Genomic DNA, 26,427 nt, shown 5'->3' with positions numbered 1-26,427 from the left:
CCCCCGCGGGACTCGCACCCGGCCCCCGCAGGACTCGCACCCGGCCCCCGGAGGCCCCGCTGCTCCATGGAGCCGCCCTCCTCCCCCGCGCAGGCCGGAGGTCAGTCCGGACCCCCCACCCAGCGCCCCCCACAGCCTGCCCCCCTCCCCTCCCCTCCCCTCCCCTCCCTTCCTCTCCCACGCCCTGCTTCCTCCCCCTCCCCTTTCATTCTGTCCCCCGCAGCGCTTAGAACAGTGCTTCGCACATAATAAGCGCTTAACGAATAGCATCGTCATCATCATTCCCCCACCCCGGTTCCCCCGGGGCCGTTGTCTCGCCCCCTCTTTCTCTCCCCCCCCGGCCTCTCTGTGTGTCCCCCTCTTTCTCCCCGGCCTCAGTTTCCCCCCGGCCTCTCTGTCCTCCTCTTTCCCCGGCCTCTATTTCCCTCCCACCTCTGTCCCCCCCCCCCCCCGGCCTGTCTGTCCCCCTCTTTCCCCAGCCTCAGTTTCCCCCCGGCCTCTATTTCCCTCCCACCTCTGTCCCCCCCTCCAGCCTGTCTGTCCCCCTCTTTCCCCAGCCTCAGTTTCCCCCCGGCCTCTATTTCCCTCCCACCTCTGTTTCCCCCCGGCCTCTCTGTCCCCCTCTTTCCCCGGCCTCAGTTTCCCCCAGCTTCTCTGTCCCCCTCTTTCCCCGGCCTCTGTCCCCCCCAGGTCTCTGTCCTCCCCCCAGCCTGTCTGTCCCCCTCTTTCCCCAGCCTCAGTTTCCCCCCAGCCTCTGTCTCTGCCTCTCCCTCTCTCCCCAGCCTCCTTCGCCCCCACTTCTGTCTGTCCCCTCTGCCCCCGGGGTCCTTTCCCCAGCCTCCCTCCTCCTCCCCTGCCCAGGCATCCCGTCCTTTCCCCCGGCCCCTCTCTTCCTTCCCCTTCTCCCCTCCTTTCCCCCCCAAGCCCCCCCCGCCCCCCCCGGTTCTGAGGAAACGTCCCCAGATGGGAGGGGAGGCGGCCACGGGGACGGACCGGCCTCATCCCACCAGGTCGTCCGGAAGCCCGAGACCCCCGAGACCCCCGGGACGTCCTGCAACCTCCTAGCTTTGGTCCGGGGCCGGCAGCGAACCCGCCTTCTCGTTGGGGAGAGAAAACGGCCCCGGTGCCGGCCACCCTTTAATAATGATGGGATCTCTTTTAAGCGCATGCTACGTGCCGAACGCTCCGCTGAGCGCCGGGATGGATACAGGGTCCTCGGGTCGCCCCCCCCGTGGGGCTCCCGGTCTTCATCCCCGTTCGACAGATGAGGTCACCGAGGCCCGGAGGAGCGAAGCGGCTCGCCCGAGGTCACCCGGCGGACAGGCGGCGGAGTCGGGATTAGAACCCGCGGCCTCCGGCTCCCGGGTCCGGGCTGTCGCCACCGAGCCCCGCTGCCGCCCTGCCCTCCGGGACTCCGGGGCCACCTGGGTCCGGCCGCTTTCCCCGGCCTCAGTTTCCCCCCCCAGCCTCTCTGTCCCCTTCTTTCCCCGCCCTCTACCTCCCTCGCACCTACTCATTTGGGAGCAGCCTCCGTTCTGTGGGTTTCCACGAGTCCCTTGGCCATAAATGGTTACTTCTGGCCGTCGGTGATCTCTGTTGAGCACCTCCCGGGTGCAGAGCCCTGTACTGAGCACTTGGGAGGGGACGGTGCCGTGGGCGCGATCCCTGCCGTCGAGGAACCGACGGTCTAGAGCGGGGAGATTGGGCGTTTAGATTGCGTCCCCTCGACGGGATCGAGTCGGATCGACTGCATTTACCGAGTCCTCTGCCCAGGATGCCAGATTTTCATTTACGACAGCCTGCTTCCGGGCGTCCTCCGTTGGGTTTGCGTCCTAAAATAGATTTCGGGCGAGAAGGGACGTGGATTCGCGGAAATCGCAACCCGTCTCTTTTGCGAGTCAGCGGGTCCGACGACCTCGGTGGAAAGAGCGTGGGCTTTGGAGTCAGAGGTCGTGGATTCAAATCCCGGCTCGGCCACTTGTCACCCGTGTGACTTTGGGCGAGTCGCTTCACTTCTCGGTGCCTCAGTTCCCTCATCTGTCAAATGGGGATGAAGACCGTGAGCCCCACGTGGGACGACCCGATTCCCCCGTGTCTACCCCAGCGCCTAGAACGGCGCTCGGCACGTAGCGAGCGCTTAACGGATACCAACATTATTGTCGCGGAGAGGGAGCGGCCCCGTCGTGCTGTACGGTGCTCTCCCCGGCGCTCTGCGCGGAGTGAGCGCTCGGGAGAGACGACTGGCTGACCGACGGACTTCTGAAACCCATCGCCTTCTCCCGCGGTTCTTTTTCCTTTTCCCTTTCTTCTTTCTGCGGGGGGATGGGGTCGGAAAATATGCCTTCAAATTCCAGAGCAAATGAATGGCCTCCCTGTGCCCACGGACCTTGAACGTAAATACGAACGTTGCCAAGCCGGGCTGGACGGGAACTAGACGTTCAGGCCGAAGGTAGACGCTTTCCGTCGCACTCCTCTCGTTCATTCAGTGGGATTTAGTGAGCGCTTACTAGGTGCGGAGCACCGTCCCAAGCGCTTGGAACGGGACAGTTCGGCAACAGATAGAGACCGTCCCCGCCCGTCGACGGGCTCGCCGTCCGATCGGGGGAGGCAGACGGACAAAAACAAGGCGACTCAATCGCGATGAATAGAATGAAGGGGAGGGACGCCTCGTCGATAAAATAAATAGGGGAATCAAAATATATATATATTTTGATTATAGGAAAATATACTTTTTATATAATGGAAGGGAGAGGGGGACGGAGCAGAGGGAAAGGGGGCTCAGCTGAGGGGAGGCGAAGGGGCGGGCAGAGAGGCACGCGGTCGGGGGTCGCGGAGCGCTTAGTACAGCGCCCGGGAAAGACGACGGGCTCGAACGCTCACCGTGCGCCGAGCAGGCGAGGGGAGGGATTGCCGGGAGCCGGGGGTTTAAAATCTGGGCTCTCCCCTGGGTGTCGGCGCTCCTTGATTCGGGAGTTGGCATCTCCTCTGTGTGGCCGAGTCGGGTGTTCGGCAGGGCCCCGTTAAGCCTTCTCTGGCCGTTGGGGAGATAGCCGACGGGCCGCGTAAAGCTACGGATAACGATGATAATTGCATTTAAGCGCTTACGCTCCGCCGGGCGCAGCGGTAGATTCAGGTTAAGCGGCCCAGGCGCGATAATAATAATCATAACGTTGGTATTTAAGCGCTAACTTACGTGCAGAGCGCTGTTGTAAGCACTGGGGGAGATACGGGGGAATCAGGTTGCCCCACGTGAGGCTCCCAGTCTTCATCCCCATTTTACAGACGGGGGAACCGAGGCACAGAGAAGTGCGGTGACTGGCACACGGTCACCCAGCTGACAAGCGGCAGAGCCGGGACCGTGCGCCCGTCAAACGGCAGGGACCGTCTCTATCTGTTGCCGACTTGTTCGTTCCAAGCGCTTAGTACAGTGAGCTCTGCACATAGTAAGCGCTCGATAAATGCTATTGAATGAACGAATGGATGGATCGGAACCCGTGACCACTGAGCCACACTGCCTCTCTACGCAATCCCTGTCCCACCTGGGGCTCCTAGTCTAAGGATGCGGGAGATCAGGGATCGAGTCATTGTAGAGAAGCGGTGTGGCTTAGTGGAAAGAGCCCGGGCCTGGGAGTCAGAAGGTCATGGGTTCTAATCCCGGCCCCGCCGCCCGTCTGCTGGGTGACCTGGGCCCAGTCACTTCTCTGGGCCTCAGTCACCTCGTCTGGAAAACGGGGATGAAGACCGGGAGCCCCACGCGGGACAGGGACCGGATCCAACCCGCTTTGCTCGTATCCGCTCCGGGGTTTAGTACAGTGCTTGGCGCACGGTAAGCGCTCAACAAATACCGTGTTATTGCAGTTGTTATTTTGCCGATGAGGAAATCGAGGCACGGAGAAGTGGCTCGCCCAGGGTCCCACGGCAAAGCGGCAGAGCCGGGTTGAGAACCCAGGTCCTTTGACTCCGAGGCTCCCTCGCTCTTTCCAGTAGGCTACGGTGCTCCTCCTCCAAGGCCGCCCTGCTCCTCCCCTAAAGAACAACCTGATTCCCCTGTATCTCCCCCGGCGCTTAGAACAGTGCTCTGCACATAGGAAGCGCTTAACAAATTCCAACATTATTAGTATTATTATTGTTATTATTTCCTTTTCCTGCCTATTTTGCTCTCCAGCTGGAAAAACGCCGAACGGGCTCCGGCCGAGGACTCTCTTTCTCCGCGTTGTTCGCCTTTTCCTCAGTTGGAAGGGTCTCTCTTGGGATTCCGTGCTTATCCGTAATTTATTTTATCAGAGTGTCTGCCTCCCCCTCTAGACCGGAAGCTCGTTTCGGGGCGGGAACCCAATCTGGTGTTATTGTCCTCTCCCGAGCGCTTAGGACCGTGCTCTGCACGTAGTTACCGCTCAGTACCTACCGCCGATTAACTGTTGCTTCCAGTCCTGTTCATTGCCTTAAGTGCCTACTAGCAGCGCGGCTCAGTGGCAAGAGCCCGGGCTGGGGAGTCGGAGGTCGTGGGTTCGAATCCCGGCCCTGCCACTCGTCAGCTGGGCCACCGTGGGCGGGTCGCTTCACTTCTCTGGGCCTCAGTTCCCTCCTCTGTAAAATGGGGTTGAAGACTGGGAGCCTCACGAGGGACAACCTGATTCCCCTGCGTCTCCCCCGGCGCTCAGAACAGTGCCGTGCACATAGTAAGCGCTTAACCCATACCAACGTTAGCATCACTATTATTATTGCTATTCTTTAAATGGTGTCAAAGTGCTCACTGTCTACCCGCCGGGGTACTGAGCGCTGGGCTGGATACACGCTGATCAGGGCGGCCACCGTCCCCGTCACCGTCTTCATCCCCGTTTTCCAGATGAGGAGACCGAGGCCCAGAGCAGCAGCGTGGAGCAGTGTCGGAGCGCGGTCCCGGCCGTCGGAAGGTCGTGGGTTCTAATCCCGGCCCCGCCACTCGTCTGCTGCGTGACCTTGGCCAAGTCACTTCACTTCTCTGGGCCTCAGTGACCTCATCTGGACAATGGGGATTGAGACGGTGAGCCCCGTGTGGGACGGGGACCGGGTCCCACCGGAATTGTTTGCATCCACCCCAACATTTAGTACGGTGCCCGGCGCATACTAAGCGCTTGACAAATGCCATTATTCTATCATCTCTTGGTGTTATTGTGTGACTCGCCCCAGGCCCCACAGCGGACGGGCGGGGGGGGGGGGGGGGGGGGCGGAGCCGGGATTAGAACCCAGGTCCTCCGACTCCCAAGCTCCCGCGCTTCCCGCGAGGCCACGCTGCCCCCCGGGTGTCAGAGGGTCCGTCGGCGGGAGCGAGCTCGCGTTCGTCGAATGCGTGAATGAATCCGTTCGATGAATAAATCATTCATTCAGTCGATCGTATTTACTGAGCGCTTCCCGTGTGCAGAGCACCGGACCAAGGGCTTGGCAGGTACGGTTCAGCGACAGAGACCATCCCTAAGCGCTTGGAAAGTACAGTTCGGCAACCGAGAGGGACCGTCCCTACCCGACGACGGGCTCACGGGTCTAGAAGGGGGGAGACGGACAACGAGACTAGCAGACAGGCGTCGATCGCGTGATGATGGCGATGGCGTCCGTTCAGCGCTCGCCACGTGCCAAGCACTGTTCTAAGCGCTGGGGTAGTTACAAGCTCATCGGGTGGGACACGGTCCCCGTCCCACGTGGGGCGCCCCGTCTTCATCCCCGTTTTACAGATGGAGGCGACCGAGGCCCGGCCAAGCGACTCGCCCGCCGTCCCGCGGCGGACAGGCGGCGGAGCCGGGATTAGAACCCGCGTCCTCTGACTCCCGAGGCCGGGCTCTTGCCACCAGGCCGTGCCTCAGTTTCCTCATGGGTAAAGTGGGGACGGGCGACCTCGTTCTCCATCCCCCTTGGAGCGGGAGCCCGGGGGGGCCGGGGACCGGGTCCGGAGCTGACCGTCTTGTGTCGAGTCCAGTGATTGGCCCAAAGTCAGACTGATGATGATAAAGGTATCTGTGAAGCGCTTACTATATAGTAATAATAATGTTGGTATTTGTGAAGCGCTTCCTATGTGCAGAGCACCGTTCTAAGCGCTGGGGGAGATAACGGGGTCATCAGGTTGTCCCCCGTGGGGCTCACGGTCTTCAGCCCCATTTTACAGATGAGGTCAGTGAGGCACAGAGAGGTGAAGTGACTTGTCCACAGTCAGCAGAGAAGCAGCGTGGCTCAGTGGAAAGAGCATGGGCTTGGGAGTCAGAGGTCAAGAGTTCGAATCCCGGCTCTGCCACCTGTCAGCTAGGTGACTGTGGGCGAGTCACTTCACTTCTCTGTGCCTCAGTGACCTCATCTGTCAAATGGGGATTACCTGTGAGCCTCCCGTGGGACAACCCGATGACCCCGTATCTCCCCCGGCGCTTAGAACGGTGCTCGGCACATAGTAGGCGCTTTACAAGTACCAACGTTGTTATTATTAAGTGGCAGAGCCGGGATTCGAACCCATGACCTCCGACTCCCAAGCCCGGGCTCTTTCCACAGAGCCACGATTTGTGAAGCGCTTACTACGTGCCAGGCTCTGTACTAATCTTACTATGTGCCGGGCAAATGGGGTCGGACACGGTCCCCGTCCCGCAGGGGGCTCGCGGTCTTCATCCCCATTTCCCGGATGAGGGAACCGAGGCACGGAAAAGCGAAGCGACTGGCCCCGAGGCCACACAGCTGACAAGCGGCGGAGGCGGAATTAGAACCCGTGACCTCCTGAGTCCCAGCTCCGGGCTCTAGCCACCCCACCAGGCTGCATCGTTCTTAGTTGGGGCTCCAAGATTTCTCCCTAAATTGGTTTTCCTTCTCCGGCAGCTGCTCTTCTGGCAGAGAAAGGTTGAATCGAGAATCTCACGGAGACTCAGGCTGTCGGATCGGACTCTCCCCAGCGCTTAGTACAGTGTTCTGCACATAGTGAACGCTCGGGAAATACCGCAGACCGCCAGCTCGTGGTGGGCGGCGAGCGCGTCGCCCGACTGTCGGATCGGACTCTCCCCAGCGCCTAGTACAGTGCTCTTCACACGGCGAGCGCTCGGAAAATACCGCGGACCGCCAGCCCATTCGGTGGTATTTATTGAGCGCTCACTGTCTGCGGAGCACCGTACTGATCGCTCGGAAAGTACAGTCCGGCACCAGGTAGAGACCATCGCTCACCCAACAACGGGCTCACAGTCTAGAAGGGGGAGACGGACGACAGAAGAGAAGGAGCGGACAGTTCGCTGCGGGCAGGGAACGTCGTCCACCCGCTCTGTCGGACTGGACTCTCCCAAGCGCTTACAGTGCGCAGAGCGCTGTGCTGAAGGCCCGGAAAGTACAGTTCGGCAAGAAACGGAGACCGTTCGTTCATTCGGTCGTATTTATCGAGCGCTCACTGCGTGCACGGCACTGTACCAAACGCTCGGAAAGTACAGTTCGGCAACAGAGACCCATCATTCATTTGTATTTATCAAGCGCTTACTGTGTGCATAGCACTGTACTAAACGCTTGGAAAGTACAATTCGGCAACAGACAGAGACCATTCAGTCGTTCATTTGTATTTATCGAGCGCTTACTGGGCGCGAGAGCACTGTACTAAGCCCTTCACTTCTCTGGGCCTCAGGTTCCTCATCTGAAAAATGGGGATGGAGACTGCGAGCCCCACGTGGGACGGGGACTCTGTCCAACCTGATTAACTTGCATCTACCCCAGCGCTTAGAACAGGGCTTCATTTATTCATTCAGTAAACAAAAACTCCTCACTGTAGGCTTCGAGGCCGTCCATCCCCTCGCCCCTTCCTACCTCTCCTCCCTCCTCTCTCTCTACCGCCCACCCCGCACGCTCCGCTCCTCCGCCGCCCGCCTCCTCGCCGTCCCCCCGGTCTCGCCCGTCCCGCCGTCGACCCCCGGGCCGCGTCCCCCCGCGGTCCCGGGCCGCCCTCCCTCCTCGCCTCCGCCGAACTCCCTCTCTTCCCCTCTTCGAAACCCTACTTAAGACTCACCTCCTCCGAGAGGCCTTCCCGGACTGAGCTCCCCCCTTTTTCCCTCCGCTCCCTCTACCCCCCCCGCTTCGCCTCTCCGCAGCCGAACCCTCTCCTCCCCCCATTCCCTCCGCTCCTCCCCCTCTCCCTTCCCCTCCCCTCGGCACTGTACTCGTCCACTCGAAGTGGAAAGAGCCCGGGCTTGGGAGTCAGAGGTCATGGGTTCGAACCCCGGCTCCGCCCCTTGTCAGCTGTGTGTCTGTGGACGAGTCACTTCACTTCTCTGTGCCTCAGTGCCCTCCTCTGTAAAATGGGGATGAAGACTGTGAGCCTCACGTGGGACAACCTGTTTACCCTGTATCTACCCCAGCGCTTAGAACAGTGCTCTGCACAAAGTAAGCGCTTAACAAATACCAACATTATTATTATTATTATATATTTTCATTATCCTATTTATCTTGTTAATGAAATGTACATCGCCTCGATTCTATTTACTTGCCGTTGTTTGGATGAGACGTTCATCCCCTCGATTCTGTTTACCGCCATCGTTCTTGTCCGTCCGTCTCCCCGGATTAGGCCGGGAGCCCGTCACGGGGCGGGGACCGTCTCTCTCTGTTACCCATTTGTCCATTCCAAGCGCTTAGTACAGCGCTCTGCACATAGTCAGCGCTCAATAAACACTATTGAATGAATGAATTTATTGAGCACTCGCTGTGTGCAGAGCACTGGACTAAAAGCTTGGGAAGTGCAACTGAGCAATAAAGAGAGACAGTCCCTGCCCACAACGGGCTCACAGTCTAGAAGGGGGGAGACAGGCAACAAAACAAGTAAACAGGCATCAAGAGCGTCAATATAAATGAGTAGAATTATAGACTATATACCCATCAAAACAAGTAAACGGGCATTAATATAAATAAATAGAATAATAAATATGTCCATCTATACACAAGAGCTGTGGGGGGGGGGGGAAATGGAGTGAATTGGGGCGATGGGGAGGGGGAGCTGAGAAAGGGGGGCTTGGCACGTAATAAGCGCTTAACGAGGACCATAATTATAATTTTTAATGGGAGTCCGCACGTGGACTATCTATCTACTCCCGTGCTCAGTAATAATAATTATTAGTCTGATATTTGTTAGGCGCTTACTATGTGCCGGGCACCCAGTCAAGCACTGGGGCGGATTCGAGCAAATCGGGTCAGAACCAGTCCCCGTCCCCCGTGGGGCTCGCGGTCTCCATCCCCATTTTCCGGATGAGGGAACTGAGGCTCAGAGAAGTGAAGCGACTCGCCCAAGGTCACGCAGCTGACAAGCGGCGGAGCCGGGATTAGAACCCGTGACCTCCTGGCTCCAAGGCCCGGGCTGTAGCCATTACGCCGCGCCGCTTCTCTTACCGTGCCGGGCACATGGGAAGCGCTCAAGACGTATCACCATACCACCCGAGGTCCTTTCTTTAGATTATAACTCTCATTCCGGGCGACTCGGTTTCAGAAAAGTTCGGTTATTTCGCGCCTCGTACGTAATCTGGCGGGGGGGAGGCCAACCGGGGCCGAGGTGAAAACCCTGACCGGAAGAACCGGGGGGTGGGAAATGTGCTTTTCTCTCCGCCTAGACCGTAACGGATCCATCGGTGGTATGCACCGACCACTTACTGTGTGCAGAGCGCTGGGAGAGGACGGTATAAGAGCTGGGAGTCCCGTTCCCTGCCCACAGAAAGCTTCCAAACGGGAAGGGGAGACGGAGATTAATATAAATAATAATGTTGGTGTTTGTTAAGCGCGTCCTCTGGGCAGAGCACTGTTCTAAGCGCTGGGTAGATACGGGGTCATCGGGCTGTCCCACGTGGGGCTCCCAGTCTTCATCCCCATTTTCCAGATGAGGTCACTGAGGCCCGGAGAAGTGGAGTGACTCGCCCACGGTCACCCAGCTGACAAGTGGCAGAGCCGGGATTCGAACCCGTGACCTCCGACTCCCAAGCCCGGGCTCTTTCCGCTGAGCCGCGCTGCTCCCGTTGTGGCCGAGGGAGGGGGGATGAAGGGGGCGGATTCCGGGGGGACGCGGGAGGGAGCGGGAGAAGGGGAAACGAGGGCCTAGTCCGGGAAGGCCTCTTGGAAGAGGAGGGTAAGCGGGGCACGGGGCTGCCCGATCTGTCGTGTCGGACTCTTCGGGGCGCTCAGTACAGCGCTCCGCCCGCCGCGGGCGCACGGTAGACGCCGTCGATGACGGTTCATGCTGTCGTAAAGACGTCCGAGATGGGAGATTCCCACAGTCCTCCCGTCCAGACAGGGAAGAGATCCCTTCTCGCAGCCCGAACCCGCCTCTCCCGCTTTCCCGGCGCAGACCCGGCGGGGCCTGGGCGGACGCGGAGAAGGCCGTCGTGGGAAGCGGCGGGGCTCGGGGCCGGCAGTCGCGGGAGCCGGGTTCTAATCCCGGGAGGACGGAGGGCGCGGGCCCTCTCCGGGGCGAGGGTCAGCCGGGGTCGCGGTTGGGTTGTTTGGCCGCCCCCGGATCGACTGCCGGGCGGAGTCGGGCCGACGGGCGTGGATCGTTCTCCGGGGGCGGCCGGGGGTTCGCTTCGCCCGCCCGTCGTCCGCCTGTCATCCGTTCTTCCGTTCGGTCGCATTTATCGAGCGCTTACTGTGGGCCGAGCACTGGACCGAGCGCTCGGAAAGTGCGATCTGGCAACGGATAGAGACGATCCCCGCCCGACAGCAGGCTCACGGTCTAGAAGGGGGAGACGGACAACCAAACAAGTGGACGGGCATTAACAACGTCGAGAGGAGTAGATTTATAGATGTGTACACACCATTAATAAAATAAATAGCAGAATAAATAGGTACAGATATACACGAGTGCTGTGGGGCGGGGAGGGGGTAGAGCGGAGGGAGGGAGTCGGGGCGACGGGGAGGGGAGGAGGGGCGGAGGGAAAGGGAGGGCTGAGTCCGGGAAGGCCTCCCGGAGGAGGGGAGCTCTCGGTAAGGCTTTGAACGGGGGTGGGGGTGGGGGTGGGGGGAGGAGTGTGCTGTCGTTAGCATCGCTCCTGCTGCTGGGGAGAAGCAGCGTGGCTGAGAAGCAGCGTGGCTCAGTGGGAAGAGCCCGGGCTTTGGAGTCAGAGGTCATGGGTTCGAACCCCGGCTCGGCCACTCGTCAGCTGTGCGACTTTGGGCGAGTCACTTAACTTCTCGGTGCCTCAGTTCCCTCATCTGTCAAATGGGGGTGAAGACCGGGAGCCCCACGGGGGACGACCTGATTCCCCTGTGTCTCCCCCAGCGCTTAGAACGGTGCTCGGCACCTAGTAAGCGCTGAACAGATACCAACATTATTATTATCTGGGACATCTGAATGATCAGTGCTTCTCTCTCCCTCCCTCCATTCCATCCTTCCCTCCCCCTCCTCTCCTCTCCCTCTCATCCCTCCCTCCATCCGTCTCTCTCCTCCCTCTTTCTCTCTTCCCTCTCTCCTTCTCTTCTCTCCCTCTCTTCCCTCCCTCTGTTCCTCTCTCTCTTCCCTCCTCCTTTCTCCCTCTCTCTCTCCTTCTCTTTCCGCCCTCTCTTCCCTCCCTCTCTTCCCTCCTTCTCTTTTATCTCTTCTCTCTCTTCCCTCCTCTCCTCTCCCTTTCTCCCCCCTTCTCTTCCCTCTTCTTCCCTCCCTCCTCTTCCCTTCCTCTCTCTCCTTCTCTTCCTTCCTCTTCCCTCCCTCTTGCCTCCTTCTCTTCTCTCCTTCCCTTCTTCCCTCTTTCCTTCCCTCTTTCCCCTCTCTTTCCTCCTCTTCTTCTCTCTCTTCCCTCCTTCTCTTCCCTCCCTCTCTTCTGTCCGTCTCTTCCCTTCACTTCTTCCCTCTCTTCCCTCCCTCCCTCCCTCCCTCCCTCTCTCTCCCCCCCCCTTCTCTCCTCTTCCCTTCCCTTTTTCCCCGTCTTCTCTCTTCCCTCCGCCCCTTCTCCCCCTCCCTTCCCCGCCTCCCCGCCGCCGATTCCCGATGCCGTGTCCGGCGGGGTGACCCAGAGGCCCCGGTGCTGCTGGCGGAGCTGAAGCCGGGCCGACCGCACCGGCTGGACTGGAAGTCGAGCTGCGAGACGTGGAGCGTGGCCTTCTCCCCCGACGCCGCCTGGTTCGCCTGGTCTCAGGGTCACTGCCTCGTCAAGCTCATCCCGTGGCCCCTCGACGAGCCCTTGTGAGTGGTCTCCCGCTGACCCCCGGCCGGCGGGGGGGGGAGCCGGGGGTGGCTGCCGGGGAGGGGAGGAGGACGAGCGTTTAGCGAGGTCGTGATCGTGGTCCTGGGTAGAGGGTTAGATGGTTAGAGTCGTGGGTTCGACTCCCGGCTCGGCCCCTTGTCAGCCGTGTGACCGCGGGCGAGTCGCTTCACTTCTCCGGGCCCCAGTTACCTCGTCTGTAAAACGGGGATTAACCGGGAGCCTCACGCGGGACGACCCGATGACCCCGTATCTCCCCCGGCGCTTAGAACGGTGCTCTGCACGTAGTAAGCGCTGAACGGATACCACCATCATCATTATTATTATGCTTACTGTGAGCCGGGCACCGTACTAAACGCCGGATTTTGAGCGCCCACCGTCATGAGCCCAATCCAGGCGGGTGACACGTTCCCGACCCCGCAGGCGGCTTCCGCTCTGACGGAGGAGAGCGGTAGCAGCGATAGCGTCGACTGAGCGCTTACTACGTGAAAGGAAAGGCGCCCTGCACGTCGTAAGCGCTCAGTAAATACGATCGATGAACGAAAGCCAGGCACGGCTCAGTCACGGCCACCGTCCCGGGCCCTCACCGTCCCAGAAGAAGCAGCGGGGCTCAGTGGCAAGAGCCCGGGCTTGGGAGTCGGAGGACGTGGGTTCTGATCCCGGCTCCGCCGCCCGTCGGCTGTGTGGCCTCGGGCGAGCCGCTTCGCTTCCCTGGGCCTCGGTGACCTCGTCTGGAAAGATGGGGATCGAGGCCGCGAGCCCCACGGGGGACGGCCCCATTGCCCGGGGTCCACCCCAGCGCTTAGAACAGTGCTTCACACGTAGTAGGCGCTTAACGAATACCGTCATTATTATCGCAGTTATCCCCCCCCCCCCCCGGTCAGATGCAGGAGCTGGAGGTCGATCGATCAGGGGTGTTTACTGAGCAACCCCCGGGTGCGGAACGGTGGACTGAGCGCTTTGAGAGACTACGGCGGGGTTCGTCGGACACCACCCCCGCCCTCAGAGACCTTACGATCTACAGGGCGCTACCCCGAACGCTCGGGAGCGTTCGGTACAGTACAGATAGAGGCCAGAGCCTCTAGGAGCGTTCTGGGGGGCAGGGCACTGGACCGAACGCTCCGGCGAGCTCGGTACAGTGGAGAGAGTGGATCTGAACCCCGTCGTCAGGGAGCTGATGGTCTGGGGCGGGGAGACGGACGCTAAACACGAGGAAGAAGGAAAAGGGAAGAGGAGTTAAGTAACGGGGTGTGTGGGCTGCGGACGTCAGCGCCGCGGGAAGTTGTGAATGCTAAGCTCAGTGGAAGGAGCCCGGGCTTGGGAGGCAGGGGTCGTGGGTTCGAATCCAGACTCTGCCGCTTGTCAGCTGCGTGACTCTGGCCAAGTCGCTTCTCTGGGCCTCAGTGACCTCATCTGGAAAATGGGGACGAAGACCGCGAGCCTCACGCGGGACGACCCGATGACCCCGTATCTCCCCCGGCGCTTAGAACGGTGCTCTGCACGTAGTAAGCGCTGAACGGATACCAACATCATCATCATTATTATTATTATTATTATAAGCGCTTAGTGGTGGGGGAAGCGCTGAGATGGCACGGTCCGGCGGCGAGAGCGCTGGCCCGGGAGCCGGGGACGGGGGTTCTAATCCCGCCTCCGCCTCTCGGCTGCTGGGTGACCTCGGTCGAGTCACTTCACTTCCCTGGGCCTCAGTTCCCTCGTCCGGAAAGCGGGGGTTGAGACCGCGAGCCCCATGGGGGACGGGGACGGGGCCCGCTGTGATGACCGGGCGTCTGTCCTAGCGCTCGGAACAGTGCTCGGCACGTAACGAGCGCTTCACGAAGATCATTATTATTATCTCGGGGGGGGAAGGTGAGAGATGAATCGGGGACGGTGTCCTGGAGGAGGGGTGATCGGAGAAGAGGCCTGGAGACGGAGGGAGCCGGAGGAAGTCCCAGGCGGCGAACGGGGGGTGAATAAAAGGTCGGGGAGGAGGAGGGGAACGAAGAGCGCGAGCCGGGGGGCGGGGGGAGAAGAGAGCGGATGATGATAATGCCATCCATTAAGCGACGACTCTGGGTCAGGCGCCGCTCCAGGCGCCGGGGAAGGTGGGAGTTAGGCCGGCCGCGGTCCCCGTCCCACAGGAGGGAGAACGGGGATCGAATTCCCGTCGTACAGATGAGGAAAGGGGTAGAGAGACGCCAGGCGACTGGCCCGAGGTCACACAGCGAGCAGCTGCGGAGCAGGGACGAGGGTCCGGGTCCTCTGCCGCCCGGGCCGTGGCCGCCGGGCCTCGCTGTTTCCCTCGGGTGGGCGGGAGGGACCCGACGGGTCCGCCCGACGCCCCCGTGGAGGTTTCGGAGCGACGATCCGGGCGGCGGAGCGGAGGGCGGACCGGAGAGGGGAGAGGCCGGGGGGGGGGTGGGGCGGTTTCGGCCCGGCCCGCCGTGAATTCGGAACGGCGCCGGCCCCGCCGCGGGCGCTCGGCGCGTCCCCCGAAAGGAACGGGAGGGTCAGGAGAGGGAGAAGAGGGCAGAAGCAGCGGGGAGAGGAGGGCCGGGGCGGGTGGGGGCGCGGGGGGACTCCAGAGGGAGGGGTCCACGGACTCGCCGCCCCGCCCCCCCCCCCCCCCCCCCAGTTTCGGCACCCCCAGGAGCTTCGAAGCCAAGAGCCGGAAAGCGGAGGGCAGAGAGCGAGGCGGCCCCAAGGAGAAGACGCTGGATTGCGGGCAGATGGTGTGGGGCCTGGCCTTCAGCCCCTGGCCCGCCGCGCCCGGCAGGAAGCCGTGGACCCGCCGCCCCGCGGCGTCCGGGGCTCCCGGCCCGCTCCTGGCCACGGGCCTCAGCGACGGCCACATCAAGGTCTGGGAGGTGCACGCAGGTAAGCGGGACCCCGGGGACGGGGGGAGGGGGCACCCCCGGCCGACGGCTCCGTCGTCCTCGAACCCGCCACCCGCCCCGCAGGACGGCTCCTCCACAACCTGTCGGGACACCAGGACGTGGTGCGAGACCTCAGCTTCGCGCCCAACGGGAGCCTGATCCTGGTGTCGGCCTCCCGCGATAAGACCCTGCGCATCTGGGACCTCGACCGAGAGGGTAAGGGACGGGCGGGGGGTCCGGGGGAGCTCGGCGGAGCCCCACGTGGGACAGGCCGACCGCCCCGTATCCATCCCGGCGCTTAGAACGGCGCTTGGCCCATAGTGAGCGCTCGGCGCGTACCCCGACGGTCGTTAGGTCGTACTCTCCCGGGGGCTCGGTCCAGTGCTCTGCACGCAGCGGGCGCTCAAAAGAGAAGCGGCTCCGTGGAGGGAGGACGGGCTCGCGGGTCCGAGGTCGCGGGTTCTAATCCCGGCTCCGCCACTTGCGTGACTTTGGCCGAGTCACTTCGCTGGGCCTCGGCGACCTCCTCTGGGAAATGGGGGTGAAGACTCCGAGAGCCCCGCGGGGGGACGACCCGGGACCGACCCCGGCGCTTAGAAAAGTGCTCGGCGCGCGGTAAGCGCTTCGCGAACGCCGTCGTCGTCGAACACGGTCGATAGGAGTCGGGCGTATTTAGCGAGCGCTTACCGGGTGCGGGGCACTGGACTGAGCGCTCGGGAGAGTCCTGTAGGACAGCGGAACGGACACATTCCCCGCCCGCAGCGAGCTTCCGGCCTAGAGGGGGAAGCGAGGCAGGACAGGGGACGTTAGAGCGGCCGGGAGGGGAACGGAAGAACGAGGAATCGCCCGGCCCCCGCACGGGAAACGGGGAATTGGAGCCGAGACGTTAAGGCCGTTTCCTCCGGTCGCGCCGGGGCTCGGGGCTCACGCCCGCCCGTCTCTCCGTCTCTCTCTCTCTCTCTCTCTCCGTCCGTCTCCGTCCGGCAGGGAAGCAGATACAGGTATTGCTCGGCCACCTGCAGTGGGTGTATTGCTGCTCCGTCTCCCCCGACTGCAGCATGCTGTGTTCGGCTGCCGGGGAGAAGTCGGTGAGTACAAATCAGCCCCCGCCCCGGGGAGTCCGAGGTGGCGGGTTCTAATCCCGCCACCCGTCAGCGGGGCGACTTCGGGCGAGTCGCTCCACTGCCCCGGGCCTCGGCGGCCTCCTCCGGAAAAGGGGGACGGAGACCGGGAGTCCCACGCGGGACCACCTGATGACCTCGTACCCGCCCCCGCGGCCAGCGCCTAGAGCGGCGCTCGGCACACAGTAAGCGCTTAATAAATACCATCGTTGTTATCATCACGGTCCGAGTCGCGGCCTCTTCCCCTTGCCCCTTCTGTTCATCTGGGAGGGGGCGGGGGGGATCCCCTCGTGTCCCCGCCCCCGACCAGCGAAGAATCGATCGGCGGTGTTTGTTGAGCGCTTTCTCTGTGACGAGCAGCGTGCTGAGCCCCCGGGACAGTAATGATACTAATCGTCGTATTTGTTGAGCGCTTACTATGTGCCGGGCGCCGTTCTGAGCGCCGGGGGAGATACAAGATAATTGGGTCGTAGAGTTCCGAGCCGGCGGCCATCCAGCGGAGGAGAGGGGCGCGACAAAGACGTTCAAAGAAGCGAGGGCACGAGCGAGGTGGGCGTAGGCGCAGTCGGGGCGAGGCGGTCGACACCCAAGCGCTTAGGAATCAGTTCATTCGGTCGAATTTACTGAGCGCTTAGTGGGTGCCGAGCGCCGTACTGAGCGCTTGGGAAAGTACCGGGCGACAATAAAGAGTGACAGTCCCCGCCCACAACGAGCTCAGAGCCTCGAGGAGGAGAGGAGAGGAGGGCTTAGTCGGGGAAGGCTTCTCGGAGGAGGTGTGCTCGGAAGCTCTACCTGTTGCCGAATTGTCCTTTCCAAGCGCTTAGTCCAGTGCTCTGCACATAGTAAGCGCTCAATAAATACGGTTGAATGAGTGAATGGAAGATGACGGTCTGTCAGATGTGAAGAGGGAGGGCGACCCAGGCCGGAGGCGGGCCGGGGGCCGGGGCGCTTCCCCCGGGGGCGGGACGGGGACGGGGAAAATAGGGTGGGGAGGTGAGGGATGAGTCAGGGAAGGGCTCCTGGAGGAGGTGGGCTGCCCCAAGGGCCTGGAAGCAGGGGGGAAGCGGCGATGAGAAGGGGGAGGACGTGAGCGAGGGGCGGGTGGTGGGAGAGACGAGAGGGAGGCCCGGTGACTAGGCTTGTTTGGACTCGGTCGAGCATATAATAATAATGATGTTGGCATTTGTTAAGCGCTCACTACGTGCCGAGCACCCTTCTAAGCGCTGGGGGAGATCCCGGGTCATCGGGTCGGCCCACGTGAGGCTCACGGTCTTCACCCCCATTTTCCAGATGAGGGAACCGAGGCCCCGTGACGTGACTTGCCCACAGCTGCCAAGTGGCAGAGCTTGGGATTCGGACCCGTGACCTCTGACTCCCAAGCCCGGGCTCTTTCCACTGAGCCACGCTGCTTCTCCGATGGCATTTGGTAAGCGCTTCCTCTGTGCAGAGCACCGTTCTAAGCACTGGGGTAGATACGGGGGCATCGGGTCGTCCCCCGTGAGGCTCACGGTCTTCATCCCCATTTTACAGACGAGGGAACCGAGGCCCAGAGAAGTGAAGCCACTCACCCAAGGGCACCCGGCTGACAAGCGGCGGAGCCGGGATTAGAACCCACGACCTCCGGCTCCCGGGCCCGGGCTCTCTCCGCCGGAGCCAGGTTGCTTCTCTGTGTGTCGAGCGCTAACTACGTGCAGAGCGCTGTACTCGACGCCTGGGAGGGGACGGCAAAGCGGTAGACGGACACATTCCCTGCCCGCGAAGGGCTCACGGTCTTGCCGTTTCCCCGAGAACGGGATCCGCTTCCCAGGCGCGAGAGCAGTGAGGCCCGGCTCCGGGAAGAGACATCCCCTGAATGTTCCCGGGCTAGGGAGAGGAACTCCGAGGCCCCTTGGTTCTCGCTGTGGAATTTCGGACGGAAAACCCGGAAAATCCGGTCTGGCCGTTGGAGGAGCGGGTTTTCCGCTCGACCGTTCGACTGGTAGAGAGGCCCGCGTCGCGGCCTGGGAGACGGTTAAATCCCTCCTCCCCCAGAAAGCCCAAGAAGCGGGATGGCCTAGTGGCTAGGACCCGGGCCTGGGACTCGGAAGGTCACGGGTTCTAATCCCGCCTCCGCCACCCGTCCGCCGCGTGGCCCGCGGCAAGCCACTGCACCTCCCCGGGCCTCGGTTCCCCCATCGGGGAAGCGGGGGTGGAGAAGGTGAGCGTCACGTGGGACGGGGAGCGTGTCCAGCCCCGTCTGCTCGTCTCCACCCCGGCGCTTAGTACGGCGCCTGGCACGTAGTAAGCGCTTATCGATCCCAGCTCCACCGCTTGCCCGCTGCGCGACCTGGGGCAGGCCACTGCTTCTCTGGGCCTCGGTGCCCTCGTCCGTCAGATGGGGATGATGAAGATCTGCGAGCCCCCCGGGGGACGGGGACTGACCCGAAGCGCTTAGTAGAGAAGCGGCGTGGCCTAGTGGATAGAGCACAGGCCTGGGAGTCGGAGGCCGTGGGTTCTAATCCCGCCTCCGCCGCTCGTCTGCCGTGGGATCTCGGGCAAGTCGCTTCACTTCTCTGCGCCTCAGTTCCCTCCTCTGTAAAATGGGGATGAAGACCGGGAGCCCCCCGGGGGCCGACCTGATCGCCTCGTATCTCCCCCAGCGCTCAGCACGGTGCTTGGCACGGGGTAAGCGCTTAACACAGACCATCACTAGAGAAGCAGCGCGGCTCAGTGGCAAGAGCCCGGGCTCGGGAGTCGGAGGCCGTGGGTTCTAATCCCGCCTCCGCCGCTTGTCAGCTGGGCGACTCTGGGCAAGTCGCTTCGCTTCTCCGGAAGACGGGGATGAAGACCGTGAGCGCCAAGTGGGGACGACCCGATGACCCCGTGTCTCCCCCGGCGCTCAGAACGGTGCCCGGCACACGGTCGGCGCTTAGCCGACGCCGTCGTTATGAGTATTACAGTGCCCGGCACGTGGTAGGCGATCACCGAATCCCATCGCGTGATTACCGGCACGATGGTCGTTACCCCGGGGGGCTCCCGCCCGCCTCGGCCCCCGCCGCGGCGGCCCCCCCCGGTGCGGACGGTGAGGAGGCCGGGGGTCCCCACAGGCCCTGCTGTGGAGCATGCGGTCCTACACGCTCATCCGGAGGCTGGAGGGCCACCGCAGCAGCGTCGTCTCCTGCGACTTCTCCCCCGACTCCGCCCTGCTCGTCACCGCCTCCTACGACACCGACGTCATCATGTGGGACCCCTACACCGGAGAGAGGCTGCGGACCCTCAGGTCAGCGCCCCCCGACCCCCGAGGACCCCCCCCCCCCCCCCCCCCCCCCGGGCCCGGCCGCTCTCCTTTCCCGGAGGATTCGGGGCCGGTGGAGGGGACTAAGGAAACCTGCCTTGAAATTCATCCATTCGGTCGGATTTAATAACAGTAATGGTAATGTTGGTATCTGTTAAGCGCTTACTAGGCGCCGAGCACCGTTCTGAGCGCTGGGGGAGACACGGGGGAAATGGGGTCGTCCCACGTGGGGCTCACGGTCTTAATCCCCATTTTCCAGACTGAGGGAACTGAGGCACCGAGAAGTGAAGCGACTCGCCCAAAGTCACACGGCTGACGAGTGGCCGAGCCGGGATTCGAACCCATGGCCTCTGACTCCAGAGCCCGGGCTCTTCCCACCGAGCCGGAGCGCCCGCCGTTTACTGTACTGAGCGCTTGGGAGGGTGCAGCGGAACGGCGGACACGTTCCCCGCCCGCAAGCAGCTTCCGGTCCAGGGGGAAGCGGCGGGGAGGGGGAGGCCCGAGGGGCCGGGGTCCCCCGAGCCCCGCCGTTCCTTGCGCAGCGCGGCCTCGTTCCATCCTCCGTTCCCTTGCTTCCTCGGTGACGATAACGGTATTTGGCAAGCGCTGACGAGGTGCCGAGCACCGTTCCGAGCGCTGGGATAGATACAGGGTGATGAGGTTGTCCCATCCGGGGCCTCCGGTCAGTTTTCCAGATGAGGGAACCGAGGAACAGAGAAGTGAAGCGCCAAGTCACACAGCCGACGGGTGGAGTCGGGATTGGAACCCAGGACGTCCGCCTCCCAAGCCCGGGCTCTGGCCGCTGAGCCCCCGCCGCTTGGGGTTTCATCGAGCGCTTGGCGGCGGGGAACGGGCCTTGCCCGCCCTGGTGCATCCCGGTCTCTCGAGCGTCCAGTACAGCGCCCTGCACTAAGTGCTCAAAAAAGACCAGGGCGGGAGAAGAGGGATTTTTGATCTCCACTTAAAGGGGAGGAAACCGAGGCCCGCATCTGCGTGACCCGCCCGAGGCCGCCCAGCGAGCAAACGGCGGAGCCGAGCCCGGGGTCTTTCCGCGACCTCGTTGCCCCGGTTCTCGTCTTGAGGCGATCAGTCGATCGTATCGATCGAGAGCTCAGCGGGTGCAGAGCGCCGGACTAAGCGCCCGGGAGAGCCCGGCACAACAGAGTCGGTAGACACATCCCTGCCCACGAGGACCATCCGGATTAGAGGGGGAGACCGAGGTGAAGCGGCGCGGCTCAGTGGAAAGAGCCCGGGCTTGGGAGTCGGGGGTCACGAGTTCGAATGCCGGCTCGGCCATTTGTCAGCTGTGTGACCGCGGGCGAGTCGCTTCGCTTCTCGGTGCCTCCGTTCCTTCATCTGGAAAATGGGGATGGACTGTGAGCCTCCCGTGGGACCACCCGATTCCCCTCTATCTCCCCCAGCGCTTAGAACGGTGCTCGGCACATAGTGAGCGCTGAACAGATACCAACATTATTATGAACAGAAATAAATGACCTCCAGGTTGCGGGTGAGGGGGGCGATTCCGCTTCTGTCCCACAGCGCTCTGCGCGTAGTAAGCGCTCAGTCAATCAATAGGCTGGAACGGATCGAATGAATCGGGAGCCTCCCGTGGGACAACCTGATTCTCCTGTATCTCCCCCAGCGCTTAGAACGGCGCTCGGCACATAGTAAGCGCTTATCAGATGCCGACATTATCATCGTGAACTTCCCCAACGTGGTTCTGCGGGTCCGGCCTGTCCCAGAAGGAACGCCCTACGTCCCGCGGCGCGACCCTCGGCGTCGTAAGCCCGTTGCGGGCGGGGAAGGGGTCCGTTTAGCGCTGCCTCGGACTCTCCCGGGCGCTTAGTACGGTGCTGTGCCCAGAGGAAGCGCTCGATCTGTTTATCGCTGCTGTTCTCGTCCGTCCGTCTCCCCCGGATTAGACCGTGAGCCCGTCCACGGGCAGGGGCCGTCTCCGTCGGTTGCCGATGGGTCCATTCCAGGCGCTTAGTACGGTGCTCCGCACATAGGAAGCGCTCGCTGGATACTATCGAATGAACGATGGGTACGGTCGACGGAGCGCACGGACGGTCGCCTGGAGCGGCCTCCCGCCGGCCTCGGCTCTAGAGGCCTGCCGTCGCCTCAGAGAGCGGCGGCGGCCCGGCGGGGCGTCTAGAACCCGGGCCCGGGAGTGGGGAGGTGACGGGCTCTGACCCCGACTCCGCCGCCGGTCTGCGGGGTGGCCTCGGGCGAGTCCCTTCCCCCTCTCTGGGCCTCAGTTTCCCCCTCTGGAAAACGGGGATGGAGATTGTGTCGCGACCCCAATGCACGGAGCGCTGCCGACGATGACGGGTTATCCTTTCCTCCGCAGCCACGTGGCCGCCCGCCCTGTGGCGGACGTGGGCGGCGAGGTCCACGCCGGCTCCCTGAGGTCCGTGTGCTTCTCCCCCGAAGGCTTGTATCTCGCCACGGTGGCGGACGACAGGTAAAGGTCCGGAGGCCGACGACCCGTAGGAGGGAAGGATCCCCTCCCCGTCCGACCCGATGCCCCTTAGCGGATGCCCCAGGCTTATTTAATAATAATAATAATAATAATAACGATAACGTTGGTATCTGTTAAGCGCTTACTATGTGCAGAGCACCGTCCTAAGCGCCGGGGGAGATCCGGGGTCATCGGCTCGTCCCATACTCAACCGATCGGTGGTATTTAGCGATGACTCCGGGCCAGTCCCTTCACTTCTCTGGGCCTCGGTGACCTCGTCTGTAAAACGGGGATGAAGAGCGTGAACCCCACGGGGGGGACAACCCGATGCCCTCGGATCTCCCCCAGCGCATAGAGCAGTGCTTGGCACAGAGTAAGCGCTTACCAAATGCCATCGTTATCGCCGGGGTTTAGACGGTGAGTCCGTGTCGGGGCAGGGAATCCTCTCTCTCTGTTGCCACATTGTCCATTCCAAGCGGTTAGTACAGTGCTCTGCGCATAGTAAGCGCTCAGTACAATTGAATGAACAGATGAATGAATTGGTATTTATTTTAGAGAAGCAGCCGTGGCTCAGTGGAAAGAACCCGGGCTTGGGAGTCAGAGGTCCTGGGTTCTAATGCCGGCTCCGCCGCGTGTCAGCCGCGTGACTTTGGGCGAGCCGCCTCGCCTCTCTGGGCCTCGGTGACCTCATCTGGAAAACGGGGATGGAGACCGGGAGCCCCACGAGGGCCGACCCGATGACCCCGTATCTCCCCCAGCGCTCAGAACGGTGCTCTGCACGTAATAAGCGCTTGACAGATACCAACGTTATTACTTCACCTCTCTGGGCCTCGGTGACCTCATCTGGAAAATAGGGATGGAGACCGTGAGCCCCAAGTGGGACAACCTGATGACCTTGTATGCGTCCCAGCGCTTAGAACAGTGTTTGGCACACAGGGAGCGCTTATCAAATACCATCATCATCATCACTGAAGGTTTACTGGGTGCAGAGCACTGGACTTAGCGCGTGGGAGAGAACGACGGTATTTATGGAGCGCTTACTGTGGGTAGGGCACTGGACTAAGCCTGGGGGAGAGGACGGCGGTATTTATGGAGCGCCTGCTCTGTGCAGAGCGCTGGACTTAAGCGTGTGGGAGAGGACAGTGGTATTTTAGAAGCAGCGTGGCTCGGTGGAAAAAGCCCGGGCTTGGGAGTCGGAGGTCGTGGGTTCTAATCCCCGGCTCCGCCACTTGTCAGCTGTGTGACTTTGGGCGAGACACTTCACTCCTCTGTGCCTCAGTGACCTCATCTGTAATATGGGGATGAGGACTGGGAGCCCCCAGTGGGACAACCCGATGACCCTGTATCGACCCCGGCGCTTAGAACGGTGCTTGGCACATAGGAAGCGCTGAACAACTACCATCAACATTACTACTGTTGTTATTTTTTGAGCGCTTACTATGTGAGAGCCCTGGACTGAGCATTTGGGAGAGGACGATGGTATTTATTGAGCGCTCGCTCTATGCCGAGCGCTGTACTGAGCGCTCGGGAGAGGACAGAACGACAGAGTGAGCAGACGCATCCGCTGCCCGTAACGAGCTTCCAGGTTAGAGGCGATACGTCCGTACCGAGGAGCGCCCGATGAGGCGATGGATAAATGGTACCTGTCGGGCGCTTACCGCGTGCAGGGGCGCTGGACTGAGCGGTCGGGAGAGCGCGGCACAGCAGAACGAGCGGACCCGTTCCCCCGCCCTTCGCGGGCTGCTAGTGTAGAGGAGATAGTTCATTCGGCGGTATTTATGGAGCGCTTACTGTGCGCGGAGCACTGGACTGAGCGCTTGGAATGGACAGTTGGGCAACAGATAAGAGACCGTCCCTGCCCGACGACGGCCTCGCGGTCTAGAAGGGGGAGACGGACAGCGGAACGAAACGAGGAGTCGGGCGTCGGTACCGTCAGATAGATGAATGGTATCAAAAATATAGACGCGTTATTAATAAAATAGAGTAATAATATAGAGAAATATACACCGGAGCTGTGGGGAGGGGAAGGGGGGAGAGCGGAGGGAGTCGGGATGGGGAGAGGAGGAGGGACGGAGGGAAAGGGAAGGCGCGGTCCGGGAAGGCCTCCCGGAGGAGGTGGGCGCTCAGTAGGGCTCGGAAGAGGGGAAGCGATTCCGTGCCGGGAGGAGTTTCCGGCGAGGAGATGCTTCCGTCCCCGAGGAAGTGACGGTTTCCCCTCCCCCTAGATTTCTCCGGATCTGGGCCCTGGAGCGGAGGGATCCGATTGCGTTCGCTCCCATGACCAACGGCCTGTGCTGCACGTTCTTTCCCCACGGAGGGATCGTCGCCACCGGGTAAGTGCCTCCCGCCCCGCCGAGCGCTGAACAGATGCCATGAGTATGGTTCTTATTCTCATTCTGCCTGGAAGAGCCCGGTTGCTCTGGGGGGGAAGGGAGAGGGTGGAATTTTCCGAGAGAAGAGTTTGACGTCGGCGACGTGGCGAAAGGCGCTCGAAGGGGAAGCAGCGTGACTCTGTGCGGAGAGCCAGGCCCGGGAGTCAGAAGGCTGTGGGTTCTAATCCCGGCTCCGCCGCCCGTCTGCCGCGTGACCTCGGGCGAGTTGCCTCCCTTTCTCTGGCCCTCGGTTTGCCTCATCTGTAAAATGGGGGTCGAGACCGCGAGCCCCGTGTGAGCCGGGGACCGTGGTGACCGACCCGCTGTGCTTGTATCTACCCAAGTGTTTAGGACGGTGCCTGGCGCCTAGTGAGCGCTTAACAGATTCCACCATTCTTCCTCTTCTTCTCTGTCCCTCAGTTTACCTCATCTGTAATATGGGGGATGAAGTCGGGGAGCCCCACGTGGGCCGGGGACTGTGCCCGAACCCGATCTGCTTGTATCTACCCAAGCGTTTAGGACGGTGCCTGGCACCCGGTGAGCGCTTAATCAGGTTAAGCGCTTAGAGAAGCAGCGTGGCTCGGTGGAAGGAAGCCGGGCTCGGGGGTCAGAGGTCAGGGGTTCGAATCCCAACTCTGCCACTCGGCAGCCGTGTGACCGTGGGCGAGTCGCTTCACTTCTCTGGGCCTCAGTTCCCTCATCTGGAAAATGGGGATGAAGACTGGGAGCCTCCCGTGGGACCACTTGATTCCCCTGTATCTCCCCCAGCGCTCAGAACAGTGCTCTGCACGTAGTAAGCGCCTAACAAATACCGACGTTATTACTACTAATAAATACCACCGCTATTATTATTATTCTCTGTTCCTCAGTTTACCTCATCTGTAAAATGGGGATGAAGACAGATACAGCAGTCATCGTCCTTATCATCATCATCTCCCCAACCCAGTACCTAGTTTGAGGCCGCCTCGGGAGAAAGCGTGAGGGTCGGAGGGCGGACCTTAGCGGCGCGGCTCAGAGGGTAGGGCCCGGGCCGGGGAGTCGGAGGCCCGGTCCGCTGCGTGACCTTGGCCGAGTCGCCTCACTTCTGGACAACGGGGATCCAGAGTGCGAGTCCCACGGGGGCCGGGGACCGGGTCCACCCCATCCCGTTAACGCGGATCCACCCCGGGGCTTAGAAGGGCGCCCGGCACAGAGTCGGGGCTCGACTTGCGTCACCGTGACGGTGCTCGTCAGCGCTCGGGTCCGCGTCTCTCCCGGCAGGACGAGAGACGGCCACGTCCAGTTCTGGACGGCGCCCAGGGCCCTGTCCTCCCTGAAGCACCTGTGCCGCAGAGCCATCCGCCGCTTCCTCACCACCTACCAGGTCCTGGCGCTGCCGATCCCCAAGAAGATGAAAGAATTCCTCACCTATCGGACCTTCTAGCCCCGACCCCGGCGGCCGGAGCCTCCGGCGGAATTCCCGGGAGGACGCCCGCCCCGCCACGGAGCGGGGAGACCGAGGGGACGGCCGTCCGGGGCCCCGGTCGCCGTTCGACATCGTCCCCCGCCCCGGGAAACCGTGTCCCCGGCCGCTTCTTCCCTCGAGGGTCGTCCCGACGCGGGGCGGCCACGGGTCGTCCGTTCGGAAGAGGAACCGGGGCCGCCGAGAAGCTCCCCGGCGCGGCGGAGAGGCGGCGGCCTCGGGGAGATCCAACTCCCCGGCCCGATCCACGGCCCCGGTCGGACCGGATGGAAACGCGGCGACGGTTCCCCGCTCTGAATCACTCTCCCGCGGTCGGGGCCGGACGGCCGCTTGGACGAGGGGACTCTAATTTATAGATCTCTCTGACGTCTCCCCCTCCTCCCCCTGTGTAAAAACGGGGGCGGCGGGGCGGTGCGACCACCTGACGGAAATAAGCTCGGCTTGAACTGGATCCTCGGGGCGCGGGGGTCTTCAGAAAGGGGGCCGGAGAAGGGTGACGACACTGGGCTTTTAAACGGTGGATGTTATGTTTGTGAAAACACGGGAAGGACGTCTTCCAAATGGCACGACCGTCCCTCCGATGTGGCTACGGAACCTGTGCGGTGGATTGCTGTGAATTAGCGAAATATTTATTTGTGCTCCCTAAATGGATGTTAAGGTCCGATCGTGGCTTCTCGGTGGGCATTGAAAACCACAAGATTTAGCCAGG

At 62.1% G+C, this 26,427-nt stretch overlaps 1 protein-coding gene across 2 annotated transcripts; it reads left to right on the top strand.

Moving 5' to 3' along the window:
* On the top strand, nucleotides 1–26,427 carry WSB2 (WD repeat and SOCS box containing 2). 2 transcript variants are annotated; one of them, XM_029057904.2, is made up of 9 exons: nucleotides 1–100; nucleotides 11,968–12,136; nucleotides 14,788–15,029; nucleotides 15,113–15,244; nucleotides 16,016–16,116; nucleotides 19,236–19,408; nucleotides 21,774–21,887; nucleotides 24,110–24,217; nucleotides 25,517–26,427. In XM_029057904.2, exons 1-9 carry the CDS (start codon nucleotides 67–69, stop codon nucleotides 25,677–25,679), a joined length of 1,236 nt encoding a protein of 411 aa, XP_028913737.1. In that variant the 5' UTR covers nucleotides 1–66; the 3' UTR covers nucleotides 25,680–26,427. The 2 variants fall into 2 exon arrangements, with proteins under 2 accessions (XP_028913737.1, XP_028913738.1); XM_029057905.2 differs by lacking the exon at nucleotides 25,517–26,427 and adding an exon at nucleotides 25,126–25,508.

The sequence above is a fragment of the Ornithorhynchus anatinus genome, chromosome 2 (genome assembly GCF_004115215.2).
Source record: "Ornithorhynchus anatinus isolate Pmale09 chromosome 2, mOrnAna1.pri.v4, whole genome shotgun sequence".
In the NCBI taxonomy this organism is placed as follows: Eukaryota; Metazoa; Chordata; class Mammalia; order Monotremata; family Ornithorhynchidae; genus Ornithorhynchus; species Ornithorhynchus anatinus.
This window is presented reverse-complemented; position numbering and strand designations above follow the sequence as displayed.